At 38.0% G+C, this 16,524-nt stretch overlaps 1 protein-coding gene across 3 annotated transcripts in view; it reads right to left on the reverse strand.

Annotated features, from left to right (window-relative positions):
- PRIM2 (primase (DNA) subunit 2) overlaps window positions 1-16,524 on the reverse strand; it is an 84,337-nt gene that overhangs the window by 43,038 nt on the left and 24,775 nt on the right. For all 3 annotated transcript variants that reach the window (XM_046938918.1, NM_001396825.1, NM_001012880.2), the window contains one exon: window positions 1,581-1,648. In XM_046938918.1, coding sequence (XP_046794874.1) covers window positions 1,581-1,648 — 68 coding nt within the window. The remainder of the gene's footprint in view (window positions 1-1,580; window positions 1,649-16,524) is intronic.

Genomic DNA, 16,524 nt, shown 5'->3' on the forward strand with positions numbered 1-16,524 from the left:
CAATTTCTTTTTGTCTGCTTGCATTCCAACAAGCCACAGTGTTTTCCCTATAAAACAGTTTAGTTTTCCCTCCATACAGAAATTCCTGCATCTCTCCATTCAGTGTGACTCAAGACAATGAATCATAGATTCATGGAAATAAGTAACAGAAAAGACCTATTTGGTCATTTTTCTATTCACTGCCAAAGTCTGTTCTTCAAGTTGAAAGGTTTTATGCATTACACCTATTTTAAATGAATTTGCCAAAAGACAATGATTTTTGCATAATTTTTTCAATTGGGGACAAAATGTACCGGGAACAGCCCCTTCATTATCACAACTGTAAAATAAAACCAACTCACTGGTTGCTTAACACAAAGACCCAAATTAACATCAGAATGCAAAAAATGCCATTTGCATAAACATAAGATAACGTATCTGCTAGTTTAAGTAGGCAGCATTAAACCCGATGGTTTTTATGTAGGCTTTCCCTTACCTAAGTTATTAAAAATGCAATGTACTGTGATTGTTGTGATACTGAAGATTGTTCCACATATGTGAGACTTCAGATTTCTCAGTAATGCCTCCTGGAGAGCATAATTCACAATAAGCTGACCTAATTGCTCTTCAGAGTCAAATGGAAAAAAGTATGCCACAGAGCATATTTGGAAAGTCCCACTAAGATGTGTGGTAATAAAAACATGAAAGGTTATTAGCAATCAGAAGCAGTTCCTGAATGGTAAAGTAACAGTTATGCTGCACTTTTTTAATTCACTGCTCTGGAACAAAATCTGAAGATATGTCAATAAACAATTTTTCTTATTCTCATTTACCCTAAAGCATATGAGAGCATCTTATGTATTATTAATAAAAATGATGAAAAACTGAATCGAAATAAAATGCTGTGGGTTTTTTCTTGTTGTTGTTGTTTTAGTTTATTATTTTTTTTTTAGGTACAGATACCTCAAGCAGCAGAGCACCATAGGAAATGAACTGCATGCTGACTACATCTGCATCCTAAATCAGGTACAGCGCTGTCATGATGGAGCCTCACTGTTTCCATTTCTAATTCATTTAGCATCATTTCAGTAAACTTAATGCTGTATAATGTTAAAAGCAGCTTTTGTTATGGACATTCAATATTTAAGTAAATTTATACTCTTAGAGAGAATAAAAATTCTACTAACAGATGTGTACCTGAACCATCCAATCTAACTGGGTCTGTTTTGAGCAGGGCTAGATAAGATCATTTTCCAGGGGTTCATTCCAAGCTAAATATTTCATTAACTCTAAACCATTGCACCCCCCCCCCCCCCCCCTTCTGTATGGTTTAGTCCTACTGTATACTATTAAGAGAATTCTCCAAACAATATAAAGAGGGGAGGGAGGAGGGGGAAAATAATCACATATGGATGAAAAACCTACGCCTAACTTGAAAAATGTCAGAAAAGTAGTCTTACTCTTCAACCTCAAATACATTCCAAGAAACTAGAATACTTCTATATTCTTCCAGTTTGTCTATTTTTCCAGTCAAAGCCAATCATACAGCTAAGGTATCTGAAAAAAAAATTCTACCCCCAAATGCATTCTGTTTACGCTACCTGAGATGATTGAGCAGTGGTTGTAGTCTCTCATCAGACTGTATGGAAGGCAGCGATCGTGCCGTCAGCTAGAAGACAAGAGAAGTGCAATGGATGAAATGTAAGAAATACATACAGTACAGAGCCAGAATGACGCAATGAAGTCTTCCTGTGTGGCTAACTAAGGAAGTTAAGCAGTGAAGAATAGCTTTACTACAATTACAACATTATCTGAAATAAACAGTAAAACATCATTGAAAGTTGCATACTTTTTTCTAAACATATTTGGACTGGAAGTCATGTTCAACCAACACAACCTTCAGGCTCTGTAATACACAGCGTAATATAGCATATATAACACACGTAATACATAATGCAATATAGTCCATTAAGCTTTAATATACACAATTTACACCTGTGTATAAAAACTTACATAACATTCATCTCTTTATAACTTTTACGTTAACATGTCTCTGTGTACACTGCTGTTGCTGTTTATGGAAATAACCTGTATTTTGTAATTGGACTATTTTAAACCAAATATGAACTGTTTTTCTTGTAACAAATGACTAATTAAAGCATTAAAACACGTCACGCTATTGAGAAATATTAGTTAATTATGTATTAAACAATATATATTTGCTTAATACCATATATGTATCTGCCTTTCCTATAAAATTTACAAGCGTAACAGCTCTGACATTGCTGATATTAATCTAATATAAAATATTTAATGTAGTGTCCATTTCATTACCCTACTGCTGCCAAGTTAGGCTGTACTTTGAAAACTACCATCATACAAACACTTGCCATCAGTACAAACCCTCAATAGAAAAGGGGAGAAAAAGTACTCAGGACACTCAAGATACCCAGTTTTAATGATTTATTCTAGTAGATCAGATATACATCAATCGTGCATAAAGACAAAGGGAAGGAGAAAAACACAGAAGAAATAAGAAACCACTTGAAGACTTTTGTGTGAGACATCTTATCAAGCAAAGCTGATTTGTTCAGCTGAAACTTAGAAGAGATTAACAGTGCTGAACACCGTAATCACTCTTATCTTAACTTCTTTACAAGAGAGAAACAAGTTCTCCTGAATGTTATTGAGAACTTGCTACAAACTTATAAATAAATAAAGAATGCCTGACACAAAGCCTGAATTAAGCAGCAGCTCTACACACTACCAGGAAGGCATTTATATACATGGCAATTAAGAGCAAGATTAGTGTGACTCAATTAACTTGTCTCCATTTTTCAGGGGTGTGAATTTTTTTGACTCTGAGGTTACAGTATGAGAACTATTTGCTCTCTAAGGGATTTTCTCTACAAAAAAAAAAAAAAAAGATAAAAGAATTTTTATTGCCACAAAGAGTTTGCTTTCTGGACAAGATGTCCTAATGAGCTGTACTGCAGGAGATGATTTTAAAGCTATCAAGATTTGATGAATGCATTTTTTAAAAATCATATAAAGTTGGATGTTATTTTGCAAAATTACTCGGAAGGCTTACAAGGAAGCACAGGAAAAAGGACTTTGACGAAGGTTATTTTTAGCTGAGGGAACCAACTGAATTACTCCAGGCTCCTCCTCCTACATGTAACCTGAAAAAATCAAGGCTTGTTTTGAGGATGAATTAGAGAATCTACAAAGTACATTATTACCTAGAGTATCTCCTTATCAGCTGGTAAGTGTTTCCAGAACACACTGGCCACATGCGCATCTACAGCCTGGACAGAATTCGTCAAACCTTTCCTTCCCCCCCCCCCCCCACCCCCCCCCCCCCCCCCCCCCCCCCCCCCCCCCCCCCCCCCCCCCCCCCCCCCCCCCCCCCCCCCCCCCCCCCCCCCCCCCCCCCCCCCCCCCCCCCCCCCCCCCCCCCCTAAGAACTACCTGTGCTGAAATGGGCTGCCCAGGGAGGTGGTGGAGTCACCATCCCTGGAGATGTCCAAATGTTTACACGTTGTCCTGATGACAAGCGGAATCAAACTCTATAACCACAGAGTAGTTATAAAATTAGGTGTTTTTAATCACCGCTGCGCAGACGCCGGGTGCAAGGGGGACAGCTCCTCCTGACTTGCACACCGTAGGACAAAAGCTTGGTATGGGTATAGGCAAAACTAATACATAATCAATGGTTTTCCTGGAATTCGTATACATACATTATATTTCCGAGAACCCCTTAGCATACGGTCCCTCCCCTTCACACGTGTGTTGTGAGTGGTGGGGGTCTCCTCCCAGTGGTCGTGGGATGAAGGCCCATCATCTTCCTTGCTGTAAACTGCTGACCCTGAGGGAGGGGTAGCCCCCGAACCAGTTCTAACTTGCTCTGTGGACATCTTATCACCTCTTCGCCAGGTGTGCTCGAGCTGCTCTCAAACCCTTATTATATCTTCCAGACCACCACACTGTCCTAATCCCAGCTTGTTACTATCCCATTCTTTTAGCGGCCTCTGCATATTTGCTTCTGTAAACTATCTCTAACTCTCTTTTACCCTTAGTTTCTATGGAGCCTTTCTTACTGAACCCTTTCTTACTCTTCACTGGGGGACGTGGTTTAGTGGGAAATGTTGGTGGTAGGTGAATGGCTGGACTGGATGATCTTGGAGGCCTTTTCCAACCTTGGTCATTTTATGATTCTGTGCTGGTGTACATGCTGTTTCTTTCATGAAAAGGCTTCTCCATAAGCATTTCTTTTATTAAAATCATTATTAACAAATAGAAACTTACAAACTTTCAAGCATCATTTTCAACAAACTCCTAAATTTTAGGTAGCGATTTCCTTAACAAGTGGTTTCAAAATACATGAACTCTGCAACGTAACAGCCTATTTTTGTATCCTAAATGTATCAGACACCATAACAGTTGCTTTAATTTACATTTAAGAAAGAAAATAAATTCTAAAAAAAAAAATCTTGGAAAGTCTCAGACTTCTGGGAAAGTTCCACTTTCTTTTAATTACGAGATCTGTGAGTGACAACCTCACGTCACCTCATAAAACTATACAATACCTTCACCACTAAGAAGCTGTGAGGCTCTCATATTGCCAAACCCAAGAATTCAATTTAATCACACCTCCCAGAGAAGTCTGCACCATCCAACAAAACTTGCAGGCTGCCTCGTATCAACGGATTGATTTTGAAACATCAACTGTCTCGCTAACGGGGTAACAAAATGTCACCTTGCAAATGCTATGCAGCTAGGGAACCTGAGCGAGGAGAGCGGTGTTTGCATGCCGGCGTATTGCTGTACCTCGACGGATGACATTTGAGCACTGATCAATTTTCCTCTAAAAAGAAGTTGTGTTTAACCTTTCACAACATGTTGCAAATCTCAAATGCTGTAAAAAATTAATAAGCAATTTTGCCAATGCTTTTTCAGCTATTAAAAGTTATTCCAACAGCACTGACACTGAGATATGCTCAAGAAAAACCAAAGCAAATGATACTATATTTATTCCTTATTCCATGTGAAATATTAGCATAAGCTATATGAAAGATGGTAACATTTTTCAAAACCAATTGAATTATTTATGCAAAAATGTCTTTGACATTAGAAAACATTTCTGCAATGAGCCAAATGCACTTAGGACATAAAAACTTATTTTTATACAGCAACAAATACATGAAAGAAAGGAAATAAATAATACAGATTGGAGTTATTGGGCTTTTAGTACAAATGTAACAACTCAGTGACATTTTCAAATGACAGGAGTAAGATTTCTCTCATGAATCCCTACTGACTGACACAGGTATCAATACAAAACTGTCATTTTGATTCTTTTAAATAAATAACACTCCCAACCCCTCTGTCTCACACTTCCACAGAAAATGTAAAGTGGGCTCTTATCTTTTACGGAAAGCAATGCCAACAGCAAACTCATGATTTAAAATTCAGGTTACAGTCTTAGCATTTTAATTTTCATATATATACACACACATATACACACACACACACACGCACATATATATAGCGCTCAGGCAGAAGGGATAAGTTACCATAAGCATTGCTGAAATGCTATATCAAGAATGCAAAATCTATATACAAATAAAATCATATTTTAAAACGTGCATTATAAGATTCATATTCTTATATACAAACAAAATTAACGTATGTTTATATTTAGCTAGTTAATTCAAGTTGCCAAAGGATAAATGCTCCACAGCAGAAGAAACAAATCAATGGGAGTAAAGAACTTCATTGCCCGCACGTCCTTCATATTTACCTAATACTTTCAGAACTTTGAAGAAACTGAACTCCACTAATTTCAGCTCAGCATTTGTCAAACGCATTCAGAATAATAATTAATGTTTCCCTGAGGCACTTACATCTGAAAGTAATTGATTTCTTTTTTCCTGTTTGGAAACTTCTAGCTTTCACATTGTGGTATAAATAACATTTGGGTTGAAGATTAGTATTAAGCCTTTGAAGCAGAATTTTTCAATAATTAAACCTGTTTTAATTGGTAAGTGAGCTGTTGCAGGTTTTTGCATCATTATTACTTGTGGAAATACTCATTTCACTTGCATTCAGGGTGAAGGTATGTAAATTAACTCATTTTTTTGCATTCTGGTATAAAGCTAAATTTGACAGTTACCAAGATTCTCATTAGATATTTCTCCCCCTAAAACAGATTACAATATTGCAAGAGAGATGGAATTAATATGGTCTGTTCCAGACTTTAATTATATGTAGATTGAAGTATCCACTTAGAAAGCTACCTTGTCAGCAAAATCCAAATCTTCTGTTAAATAACATTGCTTTTCATAACAGCAAAGGGTCTTCAGTAATTTCATTCCACTGATTTGGCCCTCACCAGCAGCTTTCCTCGACTTTTGATTTAGTCCTCCTTCTTTTTGCTATCTAGTTTGAGATATCTACTCTTTTTAAAAGGAAGTCAACAGTGTACTTGAACACAAGTCTTCACAGCCAGGCTGCCAAGCCACGTCATTTGCTTTATTCCACTACCAACTTGATGCATTCAAGTATTCCATTCTGTCTTCAATATTGCTCACTGTATTTTGGATGAACAAAGATTGTCTCTCTTCTTCTGGCACTCTTTGTGAACAGAATCTTATCGTTTGCTGTCTTTCTCCCACTTTTACAGACTAAATGTTAATTCCAGTAGTTCCCACACCGGGATCTGTTGTTCAGTCCATCTGAACACTGCTGCTGTAATGAACCTGCTTTAATAGAGTTTTGCAAAGGGGTGGAGAGGAAGGTGGTTTCACTCAGAAAGTCATGATTTCCTTAAGGCCTTAACTTTATGACTCTGAATTTTTGCCTTCTTCCTATTGTTCAAGAGAAGATAATTAAGAAAACAAATATCCCTGCATAACCAATACCACACAGGAAACAGCTAGAAAGCATGAAAGACTCATTATTGCTTAATTAAGCACCCTCATAAAGCCACCATCAGAAGCCATGATAGGTTTTCCCACCAAGACCTTCATTAGTCTAACAGTAATGCTACGCTCAGCAGAACCAGAACAGTTTTAAGAACAGCCCTAAACAATGTCAGCAAAACCTCTCCAGCAGTGAAGACTGAAAGAAGAAACTAGCATATATGTACTCATCTAACTCAATTAAGACACCATTTTCCATAGCCACTGTCACTACTACGTGGCTTTATCTACTGTTCTACAAAGATCATCATAAAAATATTGAGTTAAAAAATTATGAAGTATTTAAGATTAATCTTTACAAATGTTGTTACTAAAGCCCTGTGCCACTGCAAAGGCATGGCAGGAAATAAAAAGGTCGGCCACTGTAGAAAAGTCACAGCTTTATTATCTTCAGAGATTTCATTTACTTAATAGGATTTTATTACTAGGAACCAATTACTCAGTCCCAGTGTTTTATTACTGCACTCAAAGACAGTTTTCCTGAAGTGTCGAAATCTGATGCTGTTTATCCCACACAAGAGCTGACCTGAATTTCTTGGCAATTTGCTCTACACCACTGTATGAATTTATTATAGCTACAATCCGTAAGTGAAAAACATGATCTGTGTACTACCACTCTGGAAACAGCCTCAGAACAGAAAGCTGTGTCCAGCATATTGCTTAGAAATACAGAAATAAAAATAAAAACCACCACAGCTGTAAGAGGCCAGACAAGTTCTGCCGGTCTGCACTTACCCAAGTATCAAAGATGGTCAAAGAGAATCCCAGTTGCTTAAACCGAACAGAAAATACATAATATAAAATTAACATACCAAATATTTCCCAACAGTTAATTCCAATCCTCTCTTCCTTAGAAGGAATTTTGCTTTTGCATACATTCTCAAAAGTGCATTTTAATCTGCAGCATAGCACAATTTCCAAAGTTACCTGTGTTCAGCAGTTCTAACAAGATCATTAAATCCTTTCTCAGGAGCTACAAGCACTAAGTGAGACCATTTTTTTTTAGAAACAAGAGAGCATCTTTCTCCAAGGTTGATTTCAAAGAAAAAAATTAACAAAAATCTCAACAATATTTGTTGTTAAGGACCAGGATGATCCACCAGCCCACACTGCCTAAGGCTGTGTTCCTGCTCAGCCTTTAAGCTACGGTAGTAACCACCACATTTTTCCTTAGACTCCAATTCTGAAGCATTTTCTCTACTTAATGAGCTAGTCAAATCTTCATTAACTGACGTTCTTGTTCCTTGAGAAAGTTACTACACAATTTCAGATAAATTTATGTAGTCCATAAGAAAAGATTCTATCACAACAACCCATGTAATGCCAACCTCTTACTCTCACATCTCTAAAGATTTGAATTTCAGTGTTTTATCTTCTCAACGTGTGGTTCCTGCTCGGAAGTAACTGTTGCAGTTGCTAAGAGTTAGAAAACATCCATCTTCTAAAAATAATACAGTATTTGGAATACATTTACTCAGTTATTCATATTTTACAACATTGTCTTTTTTTAAAATAAGTAAAATCATATCTTGGCAACACTTCAAAGAGTTTTAAGCCCTAGATTCCCATATGTTCAAGTATCAGTGATTACATTCTTATCTGTAGAGAATAGAGCTAAAAACATGACAGGCACTCACACTTCATCGTCCTAAAAAAAACGGCATTAATCCGAGCCTACTTATCAGCACTTTCAAATATTTTACTTAATCTTAACTCTCATTGCCTGCAATGACATTTCCCAAATACGAGTAGGAGCTAATGCTTAAACATTTTCTCTTCAAATCTGAAAATATTCACACTAAAGAAGAATCACTAGCAATACCAAAAAACATGCATGTTTCCAATTTGTGTGTGGATTATCTAAGATTACAGATCCTACAAAAAAATCTTATTTCTGAATAAAAACTGATGCCAGAAGGACTTCCTCCAGGACTCAAGTGCATGAAGCAGAAAACCAAGACACCAAAAAAACTAATTAATGGATATTTTAGAACATAATATTGTTGCCTTAGAACTTAATTGGGGCAGTGGGTCCTCCATTTAACCTCCCTGTAAGGCCCATGGCTTGGTGCTTCCACATCAAAGCAGAAGTGTACCTGGCAAGCTGAACTACAGCCTGAGGAAGGGTTTTGAGGCCCAGGGATGTTCCCTCTCCGGTGACTGTTCAGGAAAGAGAAGCAGTTATAGAGAAGCATACACAGAATGATCTCCCATAACACAACCTTACACACAAGCTAGCAAGTCCATTCCTAACTAGGGTATAAATCCATTTTCTTTTCCTGAAGACAAATAAAAAGAAAATAATACAGCTAATATCACCAAGACACTGGATCTTTCAGTCTCCATTCCCCCTTCGGGCAATAACTAGCACAGTCACTTTGGCAAAGAACGCAATTTTTGACCAATGCAAGTCAAGGAAAAAAGAAAATCATAAGTTAAGTAAATACCATGACAACTTTTTTGCACATTTTTCCCAGAGAAAATGAAGCTAGGGGCATCTTGCTATTTACACTCATAGAGGAGTGCTAGAATTAATAACTTTTGACCACTGTAGCCAATCTCCCCATCTTTAATAGCAAAAAGAATCTGAAAGACACTAACTCCTGACAAGTTTAACGAGGAAAACATTGGGTGAGAGACACAATTATCACTCACAGAAACACTACCAAAAAAAGAACACAGACTGCACAGAACAGCAGACTCTATAAGGAAAATGCATTACATGTCAATTACCAGAAAAGTTACAGAGTTCACAGTTTGTTCGGTTTTTATACCTTAGAGTTTAACAACTTCAAGAAAACTGCCTCCTGCTCAGATAGCAATACCAATGCAAGATGATTAGACAAAAATAGAACCATTAACTAGTACCTGAGGTGCGACCGCTGCTTTTCAAGGACAGGATGCGAGCAGAATATCAGAGAGCATTATAAACAAACTACAAGATCCTAGCTCACACCAGCCTGTATTTTTTTGTGACTGAGGGCTATATGGAAGAAAGCTTGAAAGTAGTTCTTCCTACCAAGTGTATCTGACTCTCTGTGAGATGACTAATGAAATAATCATATCCTGAAAGAATAAATGCACTTAATTGCAGCAGAAGACTATCAAGCCCAGGTACCAAGAATGCCCAGGAAAGGTACAAGAGACCGTTTGAAGCCAGATGAACAAACAAGAAAACACCCAGCCTCAGGAAGTGTCAAAACAGGTACAATCACTGCACTATGAGAAGTTATGTTACAGTATGAGGGCATAAAATAAAGTTTTTATTATGAACTTACTCTCAAAAGCATTCGTTTTTCAACAGCACTAGTACCCATACTTAAAAACAAGGTCAACAAATTGCAAGCCAAAATCTGCAAGTAACTCTTTTTTCTATTATTTCTATTAGTCCACTTCACGTTGCAGCTTATGGTCCATTGGGAACTACGAAAAAAGATCATGGGTATTGGCAAAACCTTTGATAGAAACTCACAGTGGAAGTTTGGTTCCTCCTGAATTACAGCAGTTCAGTACCCCTGGGGCACAGAAACACAGAATGTGATTACTATTGGCAAAGGACTGGGGGCTACAATAAGAATCGTCATAGAACTATTTGAGTTGGAAGGGACCCCTAAAGGTCATCTAGTCCAACTCCCCTAAGATGAACAGGGACACCTACAGCTAGATCAGGTTGCTCTGAGCCCCATCCAGCCTGACCTTGGATGCCTCCAGGGACAGGGCATCTATCACCTCTCTGGGCAACCTGTGCCGGTGCTTCACTATCCTTACTGTAAAAAAAAGAATAATAAGAAAATGCTCTTCCTTACATCCAGGCAAAATCGTCCTTCGTTTAGCTTGAAATCATCTCACCTCATCCCATCACTCTTTTAATGAAAAGATAAAGATGCATTCACCCTCTACACCGCTAGCTTTACATGCTCAAAAGAAACAAGCATTTATATCAAAAACCAGGAAACTAAGTTGTTTGAGAATTTGTTTTTGATCTTCTTTTATGAGGTAAATCTTGCTTTAGCAATGACATATTCAGAACTCCACCATTCAAACACTAAATGAATCTGCCTCCACCACAACAGTCTGACTGCAGCAGCAACAGATATCATCAACTTTAAATTATTAGTAAATTCAATGACTATACTGAGAGGTCTGTTTCATTTTCCCAAGTTAGCATTTTCTTTTGATTCATGCTTTAAATAGTAAAACAAAAACGCCTGAATGTACAAATCTGAAACACAGAATAGTACCTTTTCAGGTAGAGATTACAAGCAATTCAATGAACTATATAAAAAACCAATCAACTCCTTTGCAAACAGAAAGAAATATTTAATTAGGTCTAGCTTGGGAAGCGTAGAATACTTCAACTCATACAATGCAGTACTACAGTTGGTTTAGAATCATTTTGTACACTCACAACATTTCAACTTATCTCGCAGCTAAAGAAATTTCATCTTCTGAATAACAAAAAAGCAAGCGTATCTGGCAATGCCCTTCATGAACAAAAGCTTTCAGTAAATAAGTTGAGATGGATTTTTCATGCCCATTGCTAAGGTGCTTGAAGTATCTCCAGAAACCCATACAGGTCTTCTACTCTAATGCTGCATAACTGCATTGTAACAAGGTTGGTTGTATCTTCCATTCAGCTCAGAATATGAGTATAGATAGCACAGAAGTACTCTCTGACTCAAGCATCACAAACATAGTTTATAAAAGCAAGTTGTTAAGAAAAGTTTTATTGCTAAGAGCTTATTGTTATGATTTATAAAGCCAGGTCTGCTCTTGGAGAAGTACACATTAGTTAAACTACTTTGAGAAAGACTGTCACAAACTGCATGAAGAAACTTCATTATCAGAGGAAAACAGCTGAACTGAGCTATACAAGATGCGCTGCTTACAGACACATTATGTCAGAAAACGTGTCAAATATTTTTCAAGGATATTTTATTGCTTTTTCTTGCCACAAGGGCAGACAACTGAAGAAACAGACAAAAACATTCGAACACCAGCAGCTAAACGGATGTATTTTGTTCTTTAAGCCTCTACCACTTAATGGGCGTACCAGGTAGAACACCAGCAGTAAGAGGGTTTCAACTCACTCCTGATGTTAAAGACAAACTGAATTTATATTCTCATTTGCATTAGATAAACAAAAAGCAAATCAGAACTACATTTATACTACATTCAACTCCATAAGCAACAAAATCATTATACATAGGCTCATGTTCAAAACGTAGCTGCCTCCATACATGCTAGACAAGCACAACCTTCAGAGAAGCTACCACAAACCCTAAGGATAGAATTATTATGCCAGCATGGAACTACAACTGTTGCTACTTTCTTCTACTTCTATCAGCCACAGCATGACATAACACAGATGTGGCTCTATTATCTCCAGCTCCTTATGTTGGTAGTTCTGTTACCTGTGTAGTAAGCTCTTAAAGCTTTGGCTCTACAGAGAGTAAGCAATGTAATTTTTCATTATTGGCTTTTTGTTGTTGTTGTTACTGTGGCATCTGTGCTTAGAGTTGTATTTAGGATTTGGGTTGGGATTTTTTTGTGTTTAAGCTTACTACAGAAATGGATTTGTTGCCACACGGGAAACATGCAATACAATATAAGACATCTCTGACAAGCAAAAACCAAACAGGACACAAGTCTGTGGGAAATAAGATTTTAATATTAACCCATTATTTGTAAGTTGCCTCAGCAAGCTAATTTGAAATATTTTTATTGGCCCAGTGAACGAAGATCTGGTTTCACAAATAGATTGTGAGAAAGTAATAAAGTACTTGGAAAAACAGACGTAGAACTTTGCAGCAATGACTTCTGAAACCGAGCACGAGAAAGTTCAGTGCCATAAGTCAGCTGGCAGCTTCCAACACAAGCCATTCTGCGATTCTATGCCTACTGCTGAGGGAGATACATAAAGTGATCACATAAGAAGAGATTAACAGAAAAGCTAAAAAATAAAACGAATTCATGTAAAAATTCTTATATAGGTATCAGAATGAGGAATAGTGACCATTTCAGCGTGCAATCATACTGAATAGGGAAACATGGTCGCACACAACTATGCACATACACACTGAATACTGAAATACAGAAACAGGTCAGCTTTAATGCTAAACTCTTAAGAAAGGTTATTTCAAGCTTTAAAAAAACCTGCTCAGCTGCCAGCATGATTCAGTATGACTTATTTAAAACTGAAGACCTTTGGCAAACTCTGAGTAAAGGTCTTTCCTGACCATGATGGGTTGAAGATAGGGGAGTGGAAATCAGCTCAGTGAAAAAACCAAACAGCTCAGAAATTGGGGATATTAACGTCACATCCTCTGCTTGAAAACTTTTAGACACAACTTTGTGGTATTAGCTGAAATCTACAATATGTCTGACTTTTCTAAAGGAAACAAGACACACAATTTCATATCAGTTCAAGGAATAAAAAAAATACAATCTGGGACTGAAGAAAGAAGCATCATAACATAACACCATTGGCAACAGGCTGAGTTCTTCATACAGTACCAACTACAGTACACACAACTGGTGAAATGCTATCTGTAGAAATCCAATATGTTCCACTTGAAGGAACATCACACATGCTTTCAGCTACTTAAAAAACTGTCTAGATTACAGGTTCTGTTCAGCTTAGGTGAGATGACCAGAACAGCATTAAGGTCAAGAACAGAGCTCCAAATGCAAGACGTTCCCTACAGCCAGACATCCATGGGTGACAATGCATCAGCAGTAATAACGCTGCAGCACAGAATATCTCAGGATACTTGAGGGAGCCCAGGAGGATACTGAAGGAAAATGCCCAAGTAATAGTTTTAAACAATACAGAAGTCTAGATCTTTCAAAATGGACGAACTGTTCATTTGTTAACCAGGTTAACGAAGACACTGAGGAGAACAAACAATAGGAACAGCCCATAAAAAGCAACGCTTAGCAGGTTAGATAACAAATAAAGAGAAAAAAACACAATTGCTCATTTATAATTAGACACTGGCTTTAGCTGATGTTACACCTTGTGGCAAGAAGCCTCATGATACAAAGATATAGTCATAACACCAACAGGACAGAAACAAAAACTGAAATCTTCAAGCATACATCTGATATAGCAAACCAAAAACCAGAATGGGTTACATACTGTAAGTACATCAAAACTCAATAACTGGGAATGACAAGCAAGCAGATTCATGAGGCTACTATTAAGACATCTCTAGAATTTTCATGTTACCCATTTTTTAAAACTTTTGTTCATACTGACAGATGCAGAAAAATTAATCACAGAACTGAAAATTAATGACATTTAGTGAAATGCTTACCAGCAGTTGGTGTATATGAATGGAATAAAGTCAACCTCATTTACATCCATTCTGCATGACATATATTGCTTTAGAATTAAGAGCTTAAGACTCATTTCTTCACCTTCTCCTGTATAGCACACAGTCGCTGTACAGAGGCACAAAAGCTCTTCATTCCCTCGTTCAGTATTCCTGCGATGCCCTCTGATGGCCAAGGCCACAAGGTACAGCTGGAACTCCTCAGGCCAACTAATATACACAGGTTACAACCACAAGCCTGGCAAAAAACCTCACAGGAATGCACTGACAGTTTGATTTTAGGCCAGATTAAATGCAACAGCAAGCTAGAATCTTCTTCCAAACCCCAAGCATTAACCCTGTGCTGATCAGAAGTAGGACGGCCAGCAGACTGTCAGAGGCACAATAAGTTATTCCACAGCCAGCAGCAAAACACCTGCAAGAGCTCAGGTGTGGAACTGCAGTGACCTGGAGAGAAAGCTGATACACAGCATTTAACTTCAGCATTCTCTCTGGGTTTGTATCTGCTTTTCTGAAAGGTTCCTTGAATTTAAGCTCAACAAAGGAAATGATGCTTCCATTCAGTTCACTTTAAAGAACTAAAACAAAGACTTCAAACATTTTTTTAAAAAGATTTTACAAACTAACTGAAAAATTGACAATTACCGAGAAGTATTTCGCAGTTTCCACACTCTGCAGTTTGAATATCATGAATATAGAAGAACTGTTTTAGCCCAAACGTGCAAAACCATTTCCAAGTAATACTAAAACTGCTTCGTTTAGTAACATTTGCTAAGTGGCAGGACACAGTAAACAAAAAAAAAGGAATATTTCCTTTTTAAATTTCCAAAAAAAAGAAGAAATTAATTAGTTATGAACTATTTTAACTTCAAAGAGTACTGCTACAAATTAGAGACAGGTATTTATCACAAATGCATTTTACAGAGCAATTCTACTCTCTATGTTTTCTGCTTGTCTTTACTGAGTTTTCCTGGCATCTGTGCCTCAGAGATTAGTCAAGGAAGAGAACAACCATGCAGTCAAAAAGGACTGAGTACAGGATCTACCAATCTACCAAGCAATCTCCCATCACACAAGTTGACGAAGTCTGATGGGACATAACTGAGGGTGCTGAAAGAACTGACATGAGCCTGTTCTCTATCACTGCTGAAAGGCCACTATGATCAGGAGAGGCTCCTAATGACCGGAAAGCAGCAAGTCTTGCACCTGTATTCTGACAGAGCAGTAAAAATGGCTGGGGAAAAAGGCTGGTCAGCCCTACTTCAGACCCTGAGAAAACTGCAGAGCATGTCGTCTTAGCAAGCACTTTTGGGCACACACCAGAAAAAGTCACGTGCTGGCTGTATTTGGAATTTCACAGAATCATAGAATGGCTTAGATTGGAAGAGTTCCTAAAGATAATCTAGTTCCACACCTGTGTCGTGAGCAGGGTTGCCGCCCACTAGATCAGGTTGCCAAGGACCCTATCCAATCTGGAGGCCAGTTACAAGCAGAGTTTCTCAAGGCTCTGTCCCAGAATCTATGCTGTTCAATGTTTTTATTGATTATCTTGAGCACACAAAACACACCTTTATTAGGATCATTAGCAACAAATTGGGGAGCGCAGTCAATACACGAAAGACCAGAGTTGCCCTTCAGGGAGATCTAAACAGGATGGAGGAATGGACTGAAGACCCTCATGAACTTACAGTGATAGTGGCGAGGCACTGGAACAGGTTACCTCGTGCTGTGGTTGATGCCCCACCCTTTGAGACTTTCAAGACAAGGCTGGACAACCTGATCTAGCCGTGGTTCATTCCAGGGGAGTTGGAATGGACCTCTGAAGGCTGTCTAGTCCAACTGCGAGGATTCTGTAATTCAATGAAATTCAGAGACAACTGGAAAGTCCTGTACCTGTAATAAAGTATTGGTACAGGCTGGCAGCCAACTCCTTGGGAAAGAGCTCTTTTGGAAAAGACCTGAAAGCCTGTCAAACAATAGGCTCAATTTTGCCAGCAGACAGGCAGAAAATGTAGAATTGCACTAAACTTGTCCCACTTGATCAGCATCTATCTGGTAATGGCAGCCTCAAAACCGGGCACAGTATTTTATAAGCAGTCTAATGAGTGCAAAGTAAAAGGTGATCCTTTCTTCCTCATGTAGTTCTGTTGATGCAGCCCAGGATACTGACAAACTTCTCTAATGCCAAGCAACTCAACTTGCTCAAGCTGAGCCTGCTGCTTGCT

This window comes from Gallus gallus, chromosome 3, assembly GCF_016699485.2.
Source record: "Gallus gallus isolate bGalGal1 chromosome 3, bGalGal1.mat.broiler.GRCg7b, whole genome shotgun sequence".
NCBI lineage: Eukaryota > Metazoa > Chordata > Aves > Galliformes > Phasianidae > Gallus > Gallus gallus.